Source organism: Diabrotica virgifera, chromosome 10 (assembly GCF_917563875.1).
Source record: "Diabrotica virgifera virgifera chromosome 10, PGI_DIABVI_V3a".
In the NCBI taxonomy this organism is placed as follows: domain Eukaryota; kingdom Metazoa; phylum Arthropoda; class Insecta; order Coleoptera; family Chrysomelidae; genus Diabrotica; species Diabrotica virgifera.
The window spans coordinates 6,217,287-6,241,824 of NC_065452.1; the positions used below are offsets into that span (position 1 = coordinate 6,217,287).

Here is a 24,538-nt window from a genome sequence, read left to right on the forward strand (position 1 = left end):
GCAACTGGAGACCGGAATTTGAATTCTTGTTGTTAGCTTATAGTCCAGGCTGTATCGTCGCCCCCGTTAAGTAACATATTCCAATTCGATTTTGTTGCACAAACTCACTTAAAAAGAGTTCCTTATAACAAATACACAGTGCCGGAAGGTGCCGCGGTCGGAAAATTGTTTAAACAATTTTTTAAACAATTTCAAAAAATCAATTTTTTCATTTCAAAAAATCAATTTTTTTACTTCGTATAATTTTTTTTATTCTTTGGGTCATTATGTAATTTTTCTCTAAAATTTACTGTTGTTGAGTTATACTCGATTTAAAATTTGATAAACGCGAAAATGGCCATTTTCAAGGCTTAAAAAGAGTGACTGAATCAAAGTAGAAAGCCCTCCTGCAGGATTCTGAAGAAATTTTGTCATTATTTTATTACTGAGCTGTTATTTTTAATTGTTAACCATGAGCGCTAAGTGAGGCGGCCGTCAATGTGAGTGCAAGTGAGATGCACCATTAGACGGCTGGAATGGTGTATCTCTTTCGCACTCACTATTGACGGCTGCCTATATGCAGTTAGCGCTCATTGATAATAATTAAAAATAACAGCTTAGTAATAAAATAATGACAAACATTTCTTCAGGATCTTGTAGGGTGGACTTTAAACTTTGATTTGGTCACTTTCTAACTTTCATAGTAATAATTTTTAACTGCGTTATAAGCCTTGAAAATGGCGATTTTCACGTTGTTCAAATATTAAATCGCGTTAACTCGACAAAAATAAATTTTAGAGAAAAATCACAAGAGACCTTTTTTGCTTATAGACTTGGATCCCGCTTACCAAAAAAAGTTGATTAATAGCAAGCTGAAAATTTGTTAATAGCTTGACGGTGTCTAGTCGGACACACTTTGATATATGGGAACACTGGAACAGGGGAAGTTTTAATTGTGGAACAGTTTAAAAATTTGGAACGTCAGATTACGAAAACGTTCCATGCGTTTTGTCGGACAGCACTTCCAATTGATTTGTTACCATTTCATTAAACCCTCATGCAAAAATCAGACTGGTGTTTATCACCAACTGGGCATTTTAATAAGTGGAACACGAAGAACATGTCAAATGACAGAAATCATGTTGGTTAGTAATAGCAGTCCGATTTTTGCATGAGAGTTTAATTAAAGGGTAACAAATCAATTGGATGTTCTGTCCGACAAAATACATGGGACGTTTTCATAATCTGACGTTCCAAATTTTTAAACTGTTCCACAATTAAAACTTCCCTTGTTCCAGTGCATCAAAGTTTGTCCGACTAGACACCGTTAAGCTATTAACAGATTTTCAGCTTGCTATTAATCAACTTTTTTTGAAACGCGGGATCCAGGTCTATTATAATGATCCAAAAAATTTAAGAAAATTGAACGAATCGAAAAAATTAATGTTTTGAATTTGTTTAAAAAAATTGTTTAAACAATTTTATGACCGCGGCACCTCCTGGCACCCTGCGGATTTGTTATAAGGAACTCTTTTTTAGTAAGTTTGTGCAAAAAAATCGAATCGGAATAATTTACCTAACGGGGGCGACCATACAGCCCGGACTATACAACCGCGAGCAATTCAAACGAATCGGAAATCATTCGGTCGTTACGAACCATTACGAACTTGGGTCTCCAGTTACGTCACGACTCCTTTCCCTTCTCTTCAAGATGCGTTATATATTATCTTGTTATTTATAGTATCATGCACCCTGTATAATTGTTTAAAAATTAATCATGACGTTTGGACAAAGATATAAGGGAACAACTATATTAATTCTTGGAAGCCCATGGAACATGGAACTGGAACTCTTGCAAACTGACATCTGACATTTCAAATGACCCTGATATTTAAAGACTGTACTGTTGTGACATTTAGGACTTTAAAGTAAAGCAAAGCACCATAAATAGAAATTTGTTGAGTTGTCCGACAATGTAAGATCCAAATCCAATCGGTTTTTTAATGCCATATAATTTATACAAACAAATAATGCATGTCTAATTACAAATGATTCTTTTCAAGACTTATAGATAAGAATATTTATAGATAAGTGTAGGAGAACCAATGAGGAATTAAAATCATTATATACATATCTTAACATATTTTGATATTTTTTATATGAATCATCTACAATTTAAGAAGGTGAGTAATGCCAAATTTTTCTAATGCATGTAATTAAATTGGTTACAAAGAAATACAACAAAGAATTTGTTTTCCATATTCTTCCCTAGTACATTGTAAACATTGTGTACATCAAATTTTAACAAATGTGTACTGATTTCCAATAGATTACCACAGTTAAGATTTTATCTCAGCTTTATGTTGTCTATGAAAGGAATACAGGTTGTACTGACCATAAATATAATAAATTTCCTTTAATGGGTAAAAATATTTAACCTTTTAGGCCTCTATAAATTGTTCTGTCAATTGATCCAAAGTTTATTGACTTTGTGATTTTAAGCATTCTCCTTTATCTTTATCTCCTGCAGAAGGGAATTATAAAGATTTTGCAAATTTCATTTGGTATTTTCTTTGTTTTGTGTGTATTCTTTTATTTGTAAAATTCATCCTTGCAGAGTTACTGTAGAAATCATAATTTTTAGCCAGAATTTTGAACTGTTTTTGTTTGTTATAAAGAGGGTCCAAAGCCATTGAGAAAGGAAAGAAAAATAAACAGAAACCATTGAAAGAGTGTGTCAGAACAATATGTTTATAATATATGAATATATATTACTGTGTATACATTTTATTATTATTTATTTATTAATGGGATACCACCCAATTTAATATATACACAAAATATTATAATTATCTAGTGATACAATAAATATAAAAATATAGTAAATATGTATGACAAAAATTGGCAATGCAGCTGTATAGAAAAAACAAATATTAAAATAATACAAAGTAAATAACAAATATAAATCACATAAGATTACAAATTTTTTTTTAAACACTGTCTACAAACATTTTCCGAAGCGCACAGCAACAAATCAAGGTCTATTCTATTTAGAATGATTCTACTCAGCGGAGAATGCCTACCAAAGTTGCAGCTATGAAATTTAATTGCAAAATTTTGGGATGTTCTAGTAACTCCAGAGAGAACATTAAAGTCAATTAGAGGCAGTAGATCATTGCAATTAGTTTTTGAATTCAGTAGTTTATGATGAAACAAAACATCAGCATACATCCGTCTGGAAGATAGCCTAGGAAGGTTTAATTTATTTCTAATTTCTGAGTAGGAATGGTCACTTAAAGGTTTGTGTAATTTAAAATTTAAGTATCTAATGAATTTATTTTGGACTTTTTCAAGCTTGGCTATATGGACTTCATAAGTGGGTGACCAAACAACTGAGCAATACTCAAGAACAGACATAACTAGGGAAATGTAAATCAGTCTGATGGAATTAATGTTATGTAAACATCTAGAAGTTCTAATAATGAAGCCTAACATTTTAAATGCCTGGTTATTCACATAATCAAAAATTTAGTTTGGAATCTAATTGAACACCTAGATCTCTTACAGTTGGTACAGCCTTCAGTGGTTCTTCAGCTAATTTGTAATTATAAAAGAGGTTGTTAATTCTTCTACAGAAACTAATAAAGTGACATTTTCCAACATTATTGCTTATTTGGTTGCAATTGCACCATGCCATAATTTTGTTAATATCAATTTGAAGTTTTTCACAATCTGAGACGGATTCGATAATTCTATAGATTTTTAAATCATCAGCAAATAGCAGAAATTTAGAGTTAATTTGAGATTTAATGTCAATAACAAATATATTAAAAAGGAAAGGCCCTAAGTGGCTTCCTTGTGGAACACCAGATGTTACGGAAATTTCACTAGATTGAAAGTGTTTAATTTTAATAAGTTGTATTCTGCTAGTTAGGTAACTACATTAAATTAAATTAATATTTATTGACGGAAAACTCCATTTTACAATTAAAATTAAAAGTCAAAATTAAACATTGAACACAAGTTAACTTACATTACTTACAATTAAACTAACGACATCAAAAAATTAAAATCAAATTAAAATAATTCATGTGAAATAGTCCTTTTAAAAGCATTTAGTGTGACTCCCATAAAGTCTATATTTGGAAACTCATTTACACTAGAAACAATTCTATTTAAAGGCATATTTTCTGCATGACGTGTATTGCACGATCTAGCGGATAGCAAGGGACATCTTCTCAAATTCCTAGCTGGAACATAAAAATCTATTCGACCCAGAATGCTAGGTGCAACAATAATACCATTTAACACCTTAAATACGAAATTAAGGTCAAAGTATCGCCTGCGATCCTCTAGACGGTGCAAATGAAACATCTGCATGACCTGACTGGAATTCAATTGCATTCCTCTAGTACCTAATCTATACCGCAGATATCTAACGAATTTATTTTGAATCGATTCAATTCGATATTTGTGATTCTCATAACTTGGACTCCAAATCACTGAACAATACTCTAGTAATGAACGAACATAACTCAAAAACAATCTCACAATTACAAACAAATTATTAAAATCATATGACATTCTGATGACTAACCCTAATGTCCGATTAGCACGCGCAATAATGGCATCATAATGGTCCACGAAACTTAGCTTACTATCCAGCAACACACCTAAATCCTTAATTACCTGAACCCTAGATAAATCCACATCTCCTATCTTGTATTTAAAATCACTGGTGGTCTTATTATGTGAAAAAATAATATATGAGCATTTCGAAGCATTCAATCTAAGATTATTTTCCTGGCACCAATGTACTAAAGAATCCAAGTCTCTCTGCAAACCCTCACAATCAGATTCTGACCTAATGCATTTAAATATCTTCAAGTCGTCTGCAAATATCAGATATTCAGATTTAAAGTTCCTACCAATATCATTTACCAACAACAACATAACATAACCATTTATACAGATTGCCAGTAAATCCAATAGCTTTAAGCTTGTTACACAACAATTTATGATTCCAGTGTCAAATGCTTTGGAGAAATCTGTATAAATATCATCCACCTGTAGTCTCCTTTCCAAAGCATCAGATATGTATTGCGTGAAAAGTAAAAGATTTGTAAAAGTTGATCTTCCTGAAAGAAAACCATGTTGCTCCTCAATTAGTACATTGCATAAAGGTGTTTTAATAGAGTCGCATATTATACTCTCTAGAATTTTAGGAATGGAAGAAAGAATGCTTATTGGTCTGTAGTTAGCTATATTACTCCTGTCACCTGATTTATGAATAGCAACAATAAAACTAGATTTCCACAAATTTGGACAAATACCTAAATCAAGTTAAAGAGAAAACAGAAAATATAAGGGACTGGTTAAAGTACATCTACATTTTTTTAATAGTATTGGTGGAATTAAATCTGGTCCAGAGCCTTTATAAATGTCTAAATTGGCTAATTTTTCAAATATGATTTCAATAGGTACATTACAAGAATTTAGTCTCACTGTTTTCTCATACTCTAAGATGGGCTGTATTAAATCATCATCATTTGCTCTGTAAACATTTTGAAAGCATTGCGCAAAATTATTAATGATATCCGCACCATTGTTAAGCACTGTGTTTTCATAGCTCATCATCATCATTCTCTTTGGCTTATCCCTATGCGGGGTCGGCTTCCCTAATTTCATTTCTCCACACAATTCTATCTTGGGTCATATCAATGTCAATCCCCTTTACCAACATGTCCTGCCTTATCGTCTCTCCCCAGGTCTTCTTTGGTCTTCCTCTCCTACTCCTTCCAGGAATCTGCACTTCAGCTAATCTTCGTATTGGGTGATTAACGTCTCGACGTTGAACATGACCAAACCATCTTAACCTATGCTCTCTCATTTTGGCATCAATTGATGCCACACCTAGGCTTCCCCTAATATACTCATTTCTAATTTTATCCTTCTTTGTCACTCCACTCATCCATCTAAGCATTCTCATTTCCGCCACATGCATTCGTTGTTCCTCTTCTTCACTGCCCAACATTCAGTTCCGTACATCATAGCCGGTCTTATGGCTGTTTTATAGAATTTTCCCTTCAGCTTCATTGGAATTTTTCTGTCACACAACACACCACTCGCTTCTTTCCACTTCATCCATCCAGCCCTAATTCTACTGCATGCATCTCCATTTATTTCTCGATTACTCTGTAATACCGATCCCAGGTACTTAAAACTATTGCTTTTTACAATCAGTTCACCATCCAAAGATACCATTTTATTTGTAGTAACTCCATCTTTAAATGAACATTCCAGATATTCTGTTTTTGTCCTGATTTGTACGAAGTAGAGGAAGGCCGCCTACACGATGGACAGATGATATCAGGCGGATTAGTAAAAACTGGCAAAAATCAGCACAAAACCGTGAAGTGTGGAAACAATTGGGGGAGACCTATGTCCAGCAGTGGACGTGAATTGGTTGGATGATGATGAAGTTTTAAACCTTTTTCCTCCAGAGCTTGCCTCCACTGTTCCTGTTTTTGTTCTAAGTCTCTTACACTATTTCCTACTAACACGACATCATCAGCATACATTAAGCACCATGGAATGTTACCCTGTAGTTTCGCTGTTATCTGGTCCAAGACTAATGAGAATAAATACGGACTAAGCACAGAGCCTTGGTGCAATCCTACATTCACATGAAATTTATCAGTCTCTCCCACACCTGTCTTAACACTAGTCGTTACTCCCTCATACATATCCCTCACAATCTTTACATATTCACCAAGGACTCCTTTCTTATTGAGTGCCCACCACAGAAACTCTTGAGGAACTCTATCATATGCTTTCTCAAGATCAATGAATACCATATGAGCGTTTGTTTCTTTACTCCTGTATTTTTCCATCAACTGCCTTATAATGAAAATTGCATCTGTTGTTGATCTGCCCTGCATAAAGCCAAATTGATTCTCGGATATTTCGGTCTCTTCACGTATCCGTCTATCAATTACTCTTTCCCATATTTTCATGGTGTCGCTAAGCAGTTTTATAGCGGTGTAGTTTGTACATTGTTGTATATCTCCCTTGTTTTTGTAAACAGGTACCAGTATACTGCTTCTCCATTCGTCTGGCATTTGTCCAACTTCCATAATTCTATTAAATAGACTTGCTAGCCACCTTGTTCCTGTCTCTCCCAATGCTCTCCATACTTCCCCAGGAGTATCATCTGGTCCTACCACTTTTCCTTTCTTTATTTTTTGAAGCACTTGAACCACTTCCTCGTTTGTTATTTTGGTGACCATTGCTGCTACTGTCTCCGTTGACTCTACAGGCTGTCAAATTCTTCATTTAATAAGCTGTCAAAGTACTTTCTCCATCTCTTTTTGACATCCCTTTCGTGAACTAGTATTTTATTATTTACATCTCGGATACATCTAATCTGATTAAAATCTTTTGCCTTCTTTGCTCTCTGTTTGGCTATTTTATATATCTTCGTTTCGCCTTCCCTGGTATCAAGTTGATTGTATAGGTTTGAATACGCTTTTGCTTTGGCTTTCGCTACTGCTACTTTCGCTTCCTTTTTCGCCACCATATAGTTTTGAAGATCTGTGTCGGATCTGGTTTCTTGCCACTTTTTATATAATTTTCTCTTCTCTTTTATTTTTCCTTGTACTTCGTTTGACCACCACCAAGTCTCTTTATCCTCAAACTTTTTTCCTGACGTTTTCCCAAGTATTTCAATAGCAGTCTCTCTAATACTACTGGCCATTTTTCTCCAAATTGTATTAGGGCTTCCTTTCATGTTCCAACATATTTTTTCTACTATTCTTCTCCTGAATAGACCTTTCTTATATTTTAGCAGCCACCACTTGATTTTTTGTGGTCTTCTCCGATATGTTTGTTTAGTTTCGGTTTTTACTTTGATGTCCAGAACAAGCAGCTTATATTGTTGGCTTACTGTCTCACTAACTATTACCTTGCAGTCCTTGCATTCACGTATGCCTTCTTTCCTTATCATGAAGTAGTCTATTTGGGATTGATGTCCACTTTTGTAGGTAATAAGTTGAGTTTCTCTCTTTTTAAAGAATGTGTTAACAATCGCCATGTCCAATGCTGTTGCTAATTCAAGCATGTCATCTCCAGCTTCATTTCTAGTTCCAAAGCCTAATCCCCCATGTATTGCTTCGTATCCTGCCTTGGCTTGGCCCACATGTGCATTGAAATCACCTCCTATTATAACTTTCTCCTCTGACGGAATATCACTCAGAACGTCTCCTAATTGGTCATAGAAAGCTCTTCGTTCATTCTCACCCAGACCTGTTTGAGGAGCATACACACACACAACATTCAATACCTCTTTATCAATTACATACATCTTACATTACTGTGTTTTCATAGCTAACACATCCTAAATGAGTTTTGTGTTATAGTCAGCATATATTTCAGTCCTAATGTGCAAAAATGTGTTTATTTCTTTATTTGTAGTAAAATCCTTTCATAAATCCTTTCATAAATAAAAATGTAGCAGGTGCTAAGTAATAATTCAATAAAATATGTGACATTATGGATGCTATAATTGTCATTTCTTTTAACCTTTTCACTGTACTTATAAAAGTAGTATGGTCTCTGGTACGGCTGTTTCATGCCTGTGCTGATCAACCCGGTTGTGACTGTTAGTTTGTTGGTGTTAGATTCTTGAAATGTATAAATTTTTAAATGTATTGTAAATTTTGATATAACATGCCTAACTCTCTTCTATGGGCAACATACAATACGCAAACAATATATGATTCATGCGGTTCCCGTTGTACAGGCCCGAAATTATTTTACGTATATGTCCGGTTCCCGCAGTGAAAAGGTTAAGAATGATTCTAGTACAATTGTGACTTAATTTCATAAGAATTTGAATATCTGGAAATGTTAACAACAAATGTACAAGGTTCTATACATCTTTATCTGCTGTGTACTATGCTCTGCTTTTAAACCAGGAGGAGTAATTCAAAGATACTGTGCTGTAATTCTTGTTTGTAATTGGTCCAACCTCAGGCAAGTTTACTCCACTGTTATGCAATTTTGACGCTAATGAAATTTATGTAATTTTGTCACTATTGGCATTTCATAGGTTAATTAAGTTATATTAACGATTTTTTTGTGTTTTCTGAGTGATTCCTTTAATTTTCAGATTTTTAGTATATTTTTATATAAAAAAACAGTTGTTTTTAGAACTCTTTAGCGACTTATTAGTATAATATAATATTTATGTCGAACGCCGATATGATCAACCAAAAAAGATGTATTTGGTGATTTTTCTAATGACTTTTTTGGGTGTAAATCTGTCTTTTTAGTTTACTCCTAGTTTAAAAACAAAGCATAGCATACCTGAATTTCTTTGAACATTTCTTTGAGCAGGCATAATTGTCAAAGTTAATATTTTTTAATGAACACAGATACATGTTCCATAATTATTAATATTAACATTCAGCAGTGCTTTTTGAATTTAGGGCTTTTTATGATACATAGGAATATTTATATGGATTAGGAAATTTTTGATCCATCATCTGATACAAGCAGGCTTTCTGAGAGTACTTTAGTAACTCAGTCCATGAAGCTGAAGAACCTTCTAATCAATGGGAAGATTTATATTTTCAGTACTTCTCTAATGATGCCAAAAGCATGCTAAAGAATGTTCAAGAATATTTCTGATCTGAACTTTTCAAATCAGACGCAATTGTAGAAACATGCTTTTTATGAAGTTGGCAAAATCTAGTGTAATTATGATAATAAGAGGAACATCTTCATCTAAGAAGAAGTAGTGGGTAGCTCAAAAATCTCTGAAATGGTGGAGGCATCCACCAGGATTAAAACAGGTTAAAAAATTCATTTTAGAACATTATTACAGCGTGGATAACAAAGGCAAAAAGAAATAATATGTAACTCGACAAATTAGACAAACATAAAAATATACTTGGTGCTACGTAACTTTACGGAGTACCTCGGTAGCTCCAAGTCTTCAGAGATCTAGGGATGTGGATTCTTAATAGATTTTAAATATAATAGAAACTCAATTGCTCGGGGGGCGACATTGGATAAAAAGAAATTGAAAGACAAAACATACTTAAAACTTCAAAAAAATAACTAAAGTAAAAAAGTTAATAAAAATATATAGTTATCATAAGATACAAACACATTTACATAAATATAAATATAACATGACCTTACCTTAGTGTTCTCATGTTGATTTCTTACTTATGAACAAGAGAAAAGGGATCAGATAATAATATTATTAATCACAAAAAAAAATTATTATAAAATGAATCAACTTTTTATTAAAATTAAAATAAAAAAATGAAATGATGGATCTCTTGTAGACAATATAAGAGATTCTGTCTACAAAAGCAATAAAAAGGTTTACAAACAATACCTGGTCATATAGTCCTGTCCTCATTATTCACGTTGTGAATGTCCAAAACACGCACTTTTCACTGAATTTAGACAAAGAATAATACAAAAATGTTTATTTCCATGAAAAGTTTCAGCAACGATAAATAAACTTTCAAATTATTGTTCAAAAATGAATAAACTTCCAAATGGATCTGCTCATATTGACTTTTTAAAATATTTAAATAACTTCTAATTAACTTCTTGAAGTATTTATTATTAATATTGATACTTAATTCACGACTTTATCCATGACTGCTTAAAAAAAAATAGTGTATTACACACCAAAACTAACCAGCTTTTTGCCTGAACGCGGCAACGCCATGATTTCTTCATAAAACTTCGAAATCGACTACATTCTCACTTAAGTTCTAAATCAAATTTCCACTTAAAAAACTCAAACTAAAAATTCAACTCAACTCTTCAGAAACTGCTATAAGCGGTCTCTGCCCGAGGCTACAACTCAACCTCTGACTTCAACTTCCAAAACTTGAATTCTTTAATCTCCTAACTTGAATTTATCTCCTCAAACCAAAACGCTTCCTTCCAAAAACCCACTCCATTTCTCTCATTCTACCCTACTCATCCCATCAACCAATAAGAAAAAAGTTTAATCCTTCCTTCTTTCATCAATGACTAATAAAAAAAATAACTAAGCTTCCTACACTTAATATCGACCAATAGGGAAAAACAAAACATGTTCTAATCCCAACCTACTTAGTAGGGAACCATCAAGAATCAGTTTGCAAAGTCAGCAAACCTCTCTCAGTTCTAACAATTTTCAAGAAAGATATTGCTGAGTCCACAATTAACACCCGCTAACCCATAGTAGGTCTGCTAACAGGGCACTGTAATAGGCAGTTGTAGCTGATGGGTTTGACAAATGATGACCTATGCAGATTTTGTCACCTAGAAGAAAAAATAGCAAAGCATAGTATATGTCAGTGTGACAGTTTGGCAAATGTGCGCCTCTTTGTATTTTTCTTCTTCTTGTGCCCTCTTCTAACGAAGGTTGACAATCAGTTATTTAAATGCTTCTCTATCTTTTGGAACGTGAAATATTCTCAAGCAAGATTTCTTCTTTCTTCTTATGCCTTTTTTTCCCTCTACTCCCTAATTTTTGCATTAGGAGAAGAGAAATCACCAGCAAAGGGTTACATCGAAGGTCAGTCTCGAAATTTATTACACCTTTTAACCCATTCACTGCCTATCGAAGAGGATGTTACTCGGCTAGGAGCTATTCTGTTGAATGGCACCTGACTGAAGTATCCATATCACTTGCTGTGCGCTTATTCTTGAATCGAGAGAAAATTTTACTCCCCACTAAGCTAACTCACTTTTCTACTTCTTCATAATTTCTCTCGATTTTAAAAAGCTGTAGTCTTGAACAGAGGGAGTAGAAAGGGAGGAGAGAAACTGCGAACAGTGTTGCCGGATTTTTGTTGAAAATTTCAACCAATCACCAAAGTTAATTATTGGTAAATGACATCAACTGTCAACCTGATCATTTGTTTTTGTTTACAATTACATTTTACATTATTTTTCAACAAATAAAACAAACATAGTTTTTCTGTAGAGTGTAGAGTCTCTGAGTATTTTCCTAAATAGATCTCTTGACTCGTTGTTTTGATTGTGGCTTTCAATTTCTTTGCATATATGTACATGTTGTGATAGTAGTATTCTTTATCAGCTTTGCACCTTTGTTTTATTTCTTTATAATCAAGTATAATCAAATGGGAAATAAGCCACAATTTTACCTAAAAATGATTTTATTAACGTTTCGACGCCCAAGTGGGGTGTCGTTGTCAAAATACAAAATAATACTAAATAAACAAAAATGTTGTTGCTTAGTAAAAGATTCTTTTAATAATTTATTTAATCTGACTCATTTATATCGGCAATTCAGACACGTATTATACATTTTAAAGTAGACGACTTTAAAATGATATTGCCAATATTGATGAGTTGCGTTCCTGGGACGACTTAACTAACAGATAGTTCATTCGATTACATGAAATCAATCCCAACTCAAGAATAACCGCCACAAAAAATCATAGCATGTGATCTGTCTTTAAAAAGACAACCAAATGCAACGGTGGCACTGAAATTCTCGCGTTAGAGATTCCATAGTAAATCACGAGGGAAAACCAGGAAAAAACCTCGTGATACTATCCCGACATCGTAAGTATTTGGGTTTACATTTAGTTTACTCTCAAAACTAATACCAAATTCTGACTTGATATTTTAAATTTTAAATAATACTAAAATACTAAATATGTACTAACTCGATATGTTACTGATTTACTAATTGTGGTATTTTCTTTCTATTGACTTCCTCCTTTAATATGGGTAACTTTATTTCTTTGTTGAGGTTTCTTAAACTCAACATTAAACCAAAGAATACTCCATCCAATGGATAGAGTATTCTTCGATTAAACTGTGTTTAAACTAGCCTTTATTTTCTCTTTCTGTATGTACACAACGTTGACAAAGAGTTCTCGTGTTCTCACTAACTTTACATGTTTTGTTTCTTATTCAGTGTCAAAAATACAATTATTTTTGTGAAATACAATTATTTTTATACTGACAGCTTTTGACATAGTTCCTCATCGTTCCACGAATATATTAAGCCAAAATATTTTTCATACCGTCGAAAAGTTATCATGAAGGTAATACCTTTGGAATGAGGTAGAATGGGACTCGTTAATGATTGTGATACATTTTCTGCATGCCTTTAAACCTGGTGTATATCCTTTTTAGTTTGAACATTGATCTTATATTTAGTTTTTTTACTTGTAAAGCACCCTTTATATTCTGTGGAAAGTCATATATCTGGTAGCTGTTATAATATTGTTTAATATAGATACATAAACGAAGTGTTGTAGGGAACACCCAAATACATAGAAAATACAGAGACAAGGGGACGTGTATGTTGTCAAATAGCAAATTTATAAACCATATTGGCCATTTTGTAATAGAATATTTCAAAAATATTGTAGCGTGATTAGTGTAATTACTTCTAATTACAATAAAACTAGCGGTTCGTAATTTATATACGACTTTATTTATATAAGTTACAGACGAATTTATCTTATACACTAAACTTATTCACAAAATATGCCCGTATTTATACCCAGTTGTTATTCTGGAACAATCGACTCCCATCTCGAGCTATCGGCTTGTTCCGCCTACGTGACGTACCTTCCAGAATTCTCCGGCGAGGCCTAGCACATCCGATTACGTCATTCTCGAGGTGTTTACTGTTATACGGGGATCGGCCAAGATTTCTCTTCCGCTACACTGCTCCCCTCTTAAGATCTGAGCGTCTCGATCAGCAACTCTAAATGAAGGCCCAGGATGGCGGAATCTACACGACTCTCCAGCTCTGCATACACCCTTCAAGAAGAAATAACAGTCTACTGTCTTTGAAGGGTACGACATCTTCGGGTTCATGCAACACACAGTGATTTGTACACCAGTTCCTCTGAAGACCACTTCAAGCATGCTTCTCACAATCTTCCAATCCAGATTTTCTACTGCATGGCCTATTTTTGGTAAAGCCAAATTTTTGATGTCATAATTACACACGATTTTCTTCAAATTAGTTAGAGCACGCCATATGTTCTCGTAGCTTGGCGTGTCCGTATAAGACTTTCTGGTCACCATATACAGCAAAGATCGAGGACCATCTTCCAATCGCAGTACTCTTCCAATTTTAGGCTGCTGATTTCTTAACTCGTCCAGGCGGTCGAACTTTCTATTGAATACGGACGATATTCCTTTAGTCATCTCGAGGTCTTGGGCAACACAGTGGGCCAGAGAGACGTTTTCTGGAACACCAAACAGATCTTGCTGAACTTCTGTGGTCACGCCGAATCTAGCACTCTTTCTCGCTGCGTAATTTGACATAAATTGATTAAAACTTGGCTGTGCGACATCTTTCATCTCCTGTTGGAGGACTCGTGCTTCTTCTGTTTCATTTGAGCCAGCATATGGTGCAAGACGATTTATGTGAATAACTTTTGGTTTACCGTTTGGCAACTTCTTAATTCTATATATTACGTCATTTATTTTCTTCTTAACTTCATACGGACCTTCCCATTGTCTTTGCAGTTTAGGACACAAGCCTCGACGACGTTGCGGATTATAAAGCCAGACAAGATCACCTACTTCGAAGCTTTCATTCTTGCATCGAGAATCATATTGATCTTTCATTCTGTCACTGGCTATCTGGATGTGTTGTCGGGCAAGTTCATGAATGTTGTTCATTCGTAATTTCAGGCGGTCAACGTAGTCTTCGCCTGCAACATGTTCCTCGGAAGGTCCGCAGCCAAACTCTAGGTCGCAGGGCAACCGAACTTCACGACCCAACATCAGGCAGGTTGGTGTTTGACCTGTAGTTTCATTTACGGCCGAGCGGTAGGCCATCAGGAATAAATGAATGTGTTGGTCCCAATCTCGCTGATGTTCAGATACAACTTTGGACAAGTGTTTACCCATCGTTCGGTTCATCCTCTCGACCATCCCATCTGATTGATGATGCAGGGGTGTTGTTCTGGTCTTATTGGCACCAATCAATTTACAAACGTTTTGGAAAAGAGCTGACTCAAAGTTTCGCCCTTGGTCGGAGTGGATCTCCAAGGGAACACCAAATCGGCTAAAGAATTCTTTAACAAGTACCTCTGCAACGGTAGCAGCTTCTTGATTTGGTAATGCATAGGCCTCAGTCCATTTTGTAAAATAATCCATGGCTACCAGGATGTATTTATTTCCAGCATCGGTTTCTGGAAATGGACCTGCAATGTCGATAGCTACTCTTTCCATAGGACTTCCAACATTGTACTGTCTCATGGGTGCTCTCTTTTTACCAACCGGACCATTACCGGATGCACACGGTTCACATTTTCGGCACCATCTTCTTACATCATCTTTACAGTTCACCCAATAGAACCGTTCTCGAACCTTTTGCAGAGTCTTCGTAATACCAAAGTGTCCACCTGATGTACCGTCATGCAACTGACGCAATACTTCTGACACTTTACTTTTAGGTACAATCAACTGAAGCTTAGATTCTGTACCATCATCGTTCTCAAAGGTTCTGTACAGAAGATCATCTTTTAGTATCAGGCAATTCCATTGGCTCCAGTAGGCCTTGACTTCCGGACTACATGCACTAATGTTTTGCCAACTAGGTCTCTCACCTCGACGCATCCAATCCAATACTCTTTTTATACATGGATCGTCTTCTTGGGCTTCTTGTAACTGTTGTGGCTGCCATTGCTCATTAACGACGGTAGTTCGTCTCACAGGGCAAAGCTGTTCATCTACTTTAAGCCGGTGATTATAACTTTCACTGCATGGCCGTATCGAGGAAGCATCTGTATTTGAACCAACTCTTCCAGCCCTCTTCATGCGTCTCTTCGGCATCGTGTCACGAATCACCCTCCGTACCATTTCCACCAAACGTTCATCTTTTCTCTTATCGCCTTTTTCCACGGTTATTACTCGATTGTTTCGTGAAGCTTGGCTAGCTGCTTCGTGTTCCAAGGCAATAGCAAGTGCTTCATCTAAAACTTTCGGCCTTGCTAGTCGTAAAGCTTTCTGTAGTTCATTATCTTTCAGCCCATTGACGAAGGTATCTACTGCAATTTCTTCTAAAACGCTGTCTGGCACCTCTGGATAAGCCAACCGCACCACACGAGCCACATCTGCTTCAAATTCTTGCAGATTCTCACTTGCTCGTTGACTTCTACTTCGCAGTTGTGCTTTGTATACTTGTTGTAGATGGGCATCTCCATAGCGTTTTTCTAGACGAGTGAACAAGGTCTGGTAACAATTTTCTTGACCCTTGGGAATTGACCTTAATATATCTGCAGCATCACCTCGTAAAGCAGCAGTCAAGGAAACAGCCTTTTCTTGTTCGGTCCAATGATTGGCGGTCGCAATAGCTTCAAACTGTCTAAGATATATGGACCAAGAGGACTTTCCATCAAATGGTGGTAATTTGAATCTCATATTATGCGACGTTTCGTCTCTCGGTAGTTCATCTTTCACTAAAGGATCTAACGTTGCTGCATTAACTGATGGTTGTACTTTTGTATCGGTTATCCTGCTCTCTAGCTGTTTGATCTTTTCTTCTACGGTCTCTACACTTTTCTGCATCTTATCGAATGTTCTAGAAACTTCTTCAAATTTCTCATTGTTCTGTTTACAAACTTCTTCTAGTTTTTCGTTGTTTTGCCTACAGACCTCTTTAATTATTTGAGAAGTCTCATCGAATCTTTTAGCAACATTTTCGAACTTCTCGTCGCTTTTTCTACTAACTTCTTCAAGTTTCTCGTCGCTTCTTCTACTAACTTCTTCAAGTTTCTCGTCGCTTCTTCTAGAAGTTTCATCGATCTTTTGAGAAACACTTTCAAATTTCTCGTTGTTCTGTCTACTAACTTCTTCAAGTTTCTCGTCGCTTCTTCTAGAAGTTTCATCGATCGTTTCAGAAACAGTTTTTAATTTCGATAAGATTACTTGTTCTGCTGACTGGAAGTGGAACGTCTTTGGGTCTTCTCCGTTCTTCGTGAGGACATCCTCGAGTCGTGCTTGTAGGACTATCTTGAGCCCACTGCTGTCCAGATCCCGTTCCTCGAGCTGTTCACGGAGCTGTTTTACTGTAAGTTCTTGTAGCAACATCTTTGGTCGGCACACACGTACTTTCCAAAATGTCTTTTAACAGTCTTTCCGAATACCGAACAATTAACGCACTCCGGTTGTTCCCGACGAATAAAGTTCAAAAGTCTTTTAAAGTCTCTCTGTAATTCACTTATTTATATCGCACTAAGTTAACCGAACACCGACACCAACTGTAGCGTGATTAGTGTAATTACTTCTAATTACAATAAAACTAGCGGTTCGTAATTTATATACGACTTTATTTATATAAGTTACAGACGAATTTATCTTATACACTAAACTTATTCACAAAATATGCCCGTATTTATACCCAGTTGTTATTCTGGAACAATCGACTCCCATCTCGAGCTATCGGCTTGTTCCGCCTACGTGACGTACCTTCCAGAATTCTCCGGCGAGGCCTAGCACATCCGATTACGTCATTCTCGAGGTGTTTACTGTTATACGGGGATCGGCCAAGATTTCTCTTCCGCTACAATATTTTAGCAAACAACCACTTATTTTGTTAATACCCCTATGAGCTACCCTTCCTGCCATAAAAGCAATATCCTTGTTTATTATGTAAACTGCGCGTCATAGAAAACGGGCACCCTAAAAATGGGTCATTTTTGATGTCGCGTATCTCCTAAACCTATTGTCCGATTTAAATGATTTTTTGAATATGTTATAGCCCTATTCTTTTTCAATATCATTGTAATAATATTTTTGCTAAACAGGTAAATTTTCATTGTATACCGGGTGTACGAATCAAACTGTGTTTTTTTCTCAAAGTTCTCAACACCCTGTGGAATATTCTAGCATTTATAAAATACTGAAATTAAAACCCAACTATAGCCTCAGGTTTTCTTAGCATTCTGTTTTTTGATTGATTCGCTTATGTTGGATAATACAAAAGTTATATGTACTTTAACAACTAGCCATGTTCTTCATCAGTACAGGGTGTTATAAGTCTAAGGGGTTTTAGGGACTAAATAAGTTCGACAAACTTTAAGGGGTAATTCTGCATTAAAAATAATGACAGTTTGCTTTATAATCACATATCCGCAAAAGCTTCGTTTCCGAGATACGGGATGTTAAATTTTTTCTTACAAACTGATGATTTATTTATTGCTTTAAAACCGGTTGAGATATGCAAATGAAATTTGGTAGGTTTTAAGAGATGGTTATTGCGCATTTTTTGACATTCAACTAAGAATTTTATATTCACTATTGGAGCGCATACTGGTAATATGACCGATCATATTATTCGTATGCACGCCAATGGTGAATAAAAAATTCTTAATTGTATGTCAAAAAATGTTCAAAAATTACGTCTTAAAACCCACCAAATTTCATTTGCATATCTCAATCCGTTTTAGGGCAATAAATAAATCGTCAGTTTGTAAGAAAAAATTCAACATCCTGTATGTCGGAAACGAAGCATTTGCGGACATATGTTTAAAAGCAACCAGTCATTATGTTTTCATGCAGAATTACCCCTTAAAGTTTGTCGTACTTCTTTAGAAACATCCTGTACTGATAAAGAGCATGCCTAGTTGTTAAAGTACATAACTTTTGTATTATCCAACATAAGCGAATGAATCAAAAAACAGAATGTTAAGAAAACCTGAGGCTATAGTTGGGTTTTAATTTCAGTATTTTATAAATGCTAGAATATTCCACAGGGTGTTGCGAACTTTGAGAAAAAAACACAGTTTGATTCGTACACCCGGTATACAATGAAAATTTACCTGTTTTACAAAAATATTATTACAGGAATATTGCCAAAGAACAGGGCTATAACATATTCAAAAAATCACTTAAATCGGACAACAGGTTTAGGAGATACGCGACATCAAAAATGACCCATTTTTTAGGGTGCCCGTTTTCTATGACGCGCAGTGTATATCGTAAATTGTGTAATTGTAACAGACAAGCCCCCTTTTAAAAAAGAATCACTTCTAACTCCGTTTGGAACAACCTGAACTGCTAGCAAGTTAAAACAACATACTACAGTTGACGAAGAAGACAGTTTTAAATCGTTTTCTTTTTCTAATTGACTTTGGTTCTTTTTATTAATGTGAGGATCAAAGCTTTCCTGTTTTTTCAGCTTCTCTTCATTGGATAGATTTTTAAAATATTCACAGAAAAAACATGCATCTGTTTTTGACTGAAAAAATTTAAATACATATTGTACTCAGTATTGAAAGAAAATATTTCCATATAAATACTTTTTAATAGGAAAATTCCATTACAGGAAAAGAATCTATTTGCCTTCTTCCGAAAATATTTCTTTCATCATCTGTCCTTGGACATTCAGTCTTTGAAAATTTTTTTAATGTTCAAAACCAACTCTGAAGTGTAAAATTTAGAAATCTAACTATTTGCAACTGAGAAAATAAAACGATTAGGAAAAAATCAGTTACAAAATGAAACAACTCGAATTGTTACACTTTGGAACTAAAATAATTGCCGTTTTATGACAAAATACATGTGTGACATCTTCATTGAACGTTATTATAGAGTTCTGAAGCTATTTCTTTGTGGCATTTTTGTAATTAACTATTCTAATTGGGAAATAAGCCACAATTTAATTGAAGAAATAATTTTGTTAACGTTTCAACTTCCAATTCGGACGTCGTTGTCAAAATACAAAATATTAATATTTAATATCATTAATCCGAATTGGAAGTCGAAACGTTAATAAAATTATTTTTTCAATTAAATTGTGGCTTATTTCCCAATTAGAATAGTTAATTATAGAGTGGTTACCATTTGTAATTCGTAAATATTGGTTATTGAAGCACTTCCCAATATTTATCACGAAACCCATACAATTCAAACTTTTTACTTATTGGAATATCTATGTATAGATATGTAATAGACATTACTCTGTAGATATGTAGATAGAAACTTATCCAGGGGCGTGCGGTAAAATTTGAAAGAGGGGAAGCAATTTATAAAAAAAAATTGTAAAAACACCTATCTTTAATGTAATTCAATTCTTCTACCTGAACGAAAGTCTCGGTCATCAAAATTCTTAAACCTATTTTCCATTCATTGGCATATTTGATCTAAAATATGATAGTATAGTCGGCGGTAGCACGATTGGACATCTCCAACATTATCAGTGCGTCTGCGTTTCCTTTTAGGCTGAAAACTTCTTGCCATCATATTATTCCAGCATTTTTCAAAGTCATCTCTCTCTCTTTTTGTTAATAACATCTTTAAATTCGCAAATTTTTTTTCCACAGAAACCAATCTCGTTTATTTTGCATTGCAATACATTAAATAAATTATCTGAGAATGTGAATATTTCTGAAAAAAGCAGAACCCTAATACATATAATATATTTATATAAATATTTACTATTTATAATAATAATCATATACATACTTATTTATATAAATAATTAAATAAAATATAAATCATAATTCCACGAAGCTGTCATTGTCAAATGCTGGTAGATCCCATTTAAATTCACTAAAACAGCTCCTTGTATGCAGTTGACGAAATTGCTTATAAGCTATAGATATGAACTCGGCACTCTGCGTGTAACCCCGGTGATTTTTACATAGGCTGAGGAGAAGCAAATTTGAAATCAGATTATCTGCCAACATGACTCCGAATACCAACGTAGAAATACGATCATGGCCTATGGGTCCGCGTACGGAACGAAAACTAGAAAATGCAGCATGCAGCGCTGCTTAAGCGTATTTCATTGCTTTGTTATTTACTGTATGACAAAAATAGAGTAAAATACGTTTGTCCTTTCTTATTACTTACTGCTTGTATTAAATAATTAAATATTCTCGTATGCGACTTAAAATCCTGCTTATGTGTTTGTTCAATTTTTTTAAAATAATCTGTTACTCAGTTGGTACGGCATTACCTACGGAAACCAAGGGAAGCAATGCTTCCCTTGCTTTCATGGACCGCACGCCCCTGAGCTTATCCATAAATCTGCATATAGAAGTTTGTGGATTGAAGGATAAGTTTCTGTGTAAAACAAGATCTAGCTATGACATTAGGAACCCTCTCAATAAAAAACATCTCTAAATTGCAATTAAAAACCAGAGGCTTAAGAGTTAGATACAATCTGATCAGCTAAAATATTTCAGACAGAAAATATTATATTATGTGACAGAGACATACATAGAAGACTTACTATTGCAAAAACAGCTATGAATATGATGAAACTGGTATATAACAATTTGTAAAAATTTAACCATAACAATGCAAACAAAGTTAAAGCTGGTAAGAGCTCTAATTTTTCCATAGTCACATATGCATGGGAAACATGGATATTGAAGAAAGCAGATAGAAATAAAATAGACGGTTTTGAGACCTCTCCGCTTTTTTAGGGTTATGTATTGTTATTTTCACTCCCATTTTCAATTTCTCTTACATACTATCAATAGAAAATGTTACTGCCTTGGGGAGTGACATTTCTCTCAAAAATTAAGAGAATTTGTTTCAAGAATACATCATTTTCGGTTTTAGTTAGCCACGCCTACTTTTACGTCACTTTCTCTTACCATTTCTACTCCCCGAAATTCAAGAATAAGGGCCCTGGCGTGTGAACAGCACCCGACAGAAGTAAACATTTCACGCACTGGCGTATGATCGGCAGTGAATGGGTTAAAAAGGTCCTTGCAGTTAGTAGGATTATTCTTGATACATAAATGGGTCTAAAACTGCAGAAGGATCGGGTATAGGAATATTCACTAGTTGTGGAAATGTAAACATTTCTATTCCACCCTGAAATATGTCTGTATTCCAGGATGAGATTTATATAATCTTGCTTTGTGCAAGATAAATTAACATGAGGGCTTTTGAACTGAAACGGATGAGTATATACACAGATAGTCAAATGGTCATGGGGCTCTTAGAAGCCCTAACTATTGTGACCGTAGGCTATTGTGAGAATGATGAGAAAAACTTGACAAACTCAAACTGGCAGTACATAAGAGTGTCACACACTTGCTACAAAATACTTCGGTCCAGAGCTAGGAGTGAAAAATAGCACTATACACAACAGAAAAAGTTTGGATCCGAACACAACATAACTCTCGATTGAAAAATACACTCAGTCAAACACATGGCAAAATGTATATTGGAGAGACCTGTGATAATAGGGCTGAAGTACTGTGGAAAATAAGCAGGAATCAGTTCAGATTTGTAACAGACTTCTTTAATGGACAAAGGCTAGTCAAGAGATACCTGCACAAAATGGGACTATTTCATGGAGACTGAATCTGCAGATTCTATCTTCGTCCAAAAAGTCAACCATATCTTGAATAACTTCGACGCACTAGATTGTAGGTCGCAAAAACTCTTGCAGACTACCACCAAGTGACTTCAGAAACAAATGCATATATAATTATGTTCCTACACATGTCTCATAAAGGTGTTTTTTTAGGTTAAGAAATGGAAAACGGGAACACGAGCAGAGACCTAAGAAATAAGGATATTAATTGGTCCAGATATGGACTTGGAACAGAGGCAGCCAGGGTTAGGGGTAACACAAGCGGTTTTGTTGATCTGTCAAATGACTATGGTGCTGGGGGTCATCAAGCATCAGGGGCTAATGAACTATTTGCAGAGGAACAAGTAAGTATACCCATTATTAATAACTTTATGCTGTTCAATTACAATGTGAGCATTTACTTATTAACTTTTCACTTGCTATCATTTACATAATTGGTATGAATCATGTTAGATCAACTTCCTTTTTATCAGTTTTATAGTGTTTTAATGTTTTAATTTTCTGTTCCATCTTTCTTATGTTTTCTTCTACCTGTACCTTCCATAATAATATATTTGATATGGTATATTTTGATTTTTTTGTACAACTAAAATCTCACGTCTGTCACATCAAGGTGGAATTGACAATTACCTAATGCATAGCGTTCCTAATGCTCTGCTATCCCCCGATTCCCATTCACTTTTGTCACACACATATTCTAATCATGGCGTATCAGCATCTTAGCCAATAGTCTAGATCAGCGGTTCTCAATCTGTGGTACATGTACCACTGGTGGTACATTTCATTTTTGAGGTGGTACACAAAACGCAAAAACAGCCAAAATCAGCACCACTATCATAGTTAATTAGATCACCTAGTTAGATATGTATTTCAGTTAGGTGGTACCAAAAATAATAAAAAGTATTTGGTGGTACATGACACAAAAAGATTGAGAACCGCTGGTCTAGATGACTATGTTCTACATCATGTGTTTCCTCCCATTCTTGCTGCCACTGCTCGATTGAGACTTCTCTTTCAGCCGACGTTGCAGCATTACTCATTTCGTCCTTACCATTATCTAACCCTCTACGGTGGTAGATACTGGTACCACGTACACTAACACATGTAAGAGAACACAGCTAATGATCGCCCACAGAGCTGCAGCATAGATACCTCGTATGCACATGCTACAAGCAACATACTTGTTCTGCCTGACTGGGTCTGCGTAGATGACGACAGACTGCACAACACCATATGGAGCCCTCCTCCTTTCGAATTTTGGACCACCGATGACAAGTATCATCTTCCCCAGAACAGCTGCTCCAGGGTTGTTTTGTTTTTAAACATTTTGTTTTAATCAACTGTTTTAAACATGTTTTAAACATTTGTTTATGTTTAAAATAGTTTTTGTTTAAAACATGTTTAAAACACTTGAATTAAACAAGTGTTTTTTTTTCATTTTTTTTTATTAATACAACATATAATAAATATCAAAAAAATTATCAAATTAATACATTATACAAAATTTTTAACATACATATTATTTATTTATTAATAATCGGAACACAAAAAAAATTGGAAAACTTAAAACATTTTGCATGCAAGAGTTAATCAATTTATCAAAATTGTTTCAGTCTCATAGTAATCTTGTAATCTAAATCATCAGCCTTATCAGTCACGTTATCACTGATGGAATTTTAAAAATTGAAACTAACTTAGCAGCTTTAACATTGCCTAGACGATTACGTAGTTTGGAATGGTAAATCGTATGATGAGAAGAGCCTTTCTATGTTGGCTGACGATGCAATAGCTGTGTGAATCTGTTGAGCAAGTTTCAATGCTGTAGTATTTATATTTGTCTTAGAACGCCACCATGCCAATGGTTTTACATTCTCAATTAGATGTTTAGAAAACATATGGTTTAAAGGCTACAGACTTTGCCTGGTAATAATAATAATTGAAAATGCTTCTGGATGATAATTTATAATGGATGGATGATAATTTTATTTCCACTATTGCGATGATCAAGCAAGTTTGCCAAAAAATGAGCTGGGGTCACCAAATCATTTGCATGTTTAAAAAACATTAAGCATTACAAGAAACAGCACAAAATATCTGACAGTAGACGATATTGCAATAGCCAACTTGCAATGCGAAATTATAAATAGTAAATAGTCTGGGGTTCCCCAGGCAATAGCTCCTAATTTTGCAATTGGTTTTCTT

The 24,538-nt window shown here is 34.8% G+C and overlaps 1 protein-coding gene across 1 annotated transcript in view; it reads left to right on the plus strand.

Annotated features, from left to right (window-relative positions):
• Nucleotides 1–1,708: 1,708 nt before the first annotated feature.
• Nucleotides 1,709–24,538, plus strand: part of LOC114333958 (solute carrier family 12 member 8) — a 75,546-nt gene continuing 52,716 nt past the window's right edge. Inside the window, exons 1-2 of the mRNA XM_050641497.1 lie at nucleotides 1,709–2,162; nucleotides 22,490–22,680. Of these exons, the coding sequence (XP_050497454.1) occupies nucleotides 22,498–22,680 (183 nt within the window). The 5' untranslated portion in view covers nucleotides 1,709–2,162; nucleotides 22,490–22,497. The remainder of the gene's footprint in view (nucleotides 2,163–22,489; nucleotides 22,681–24,538) is intronic.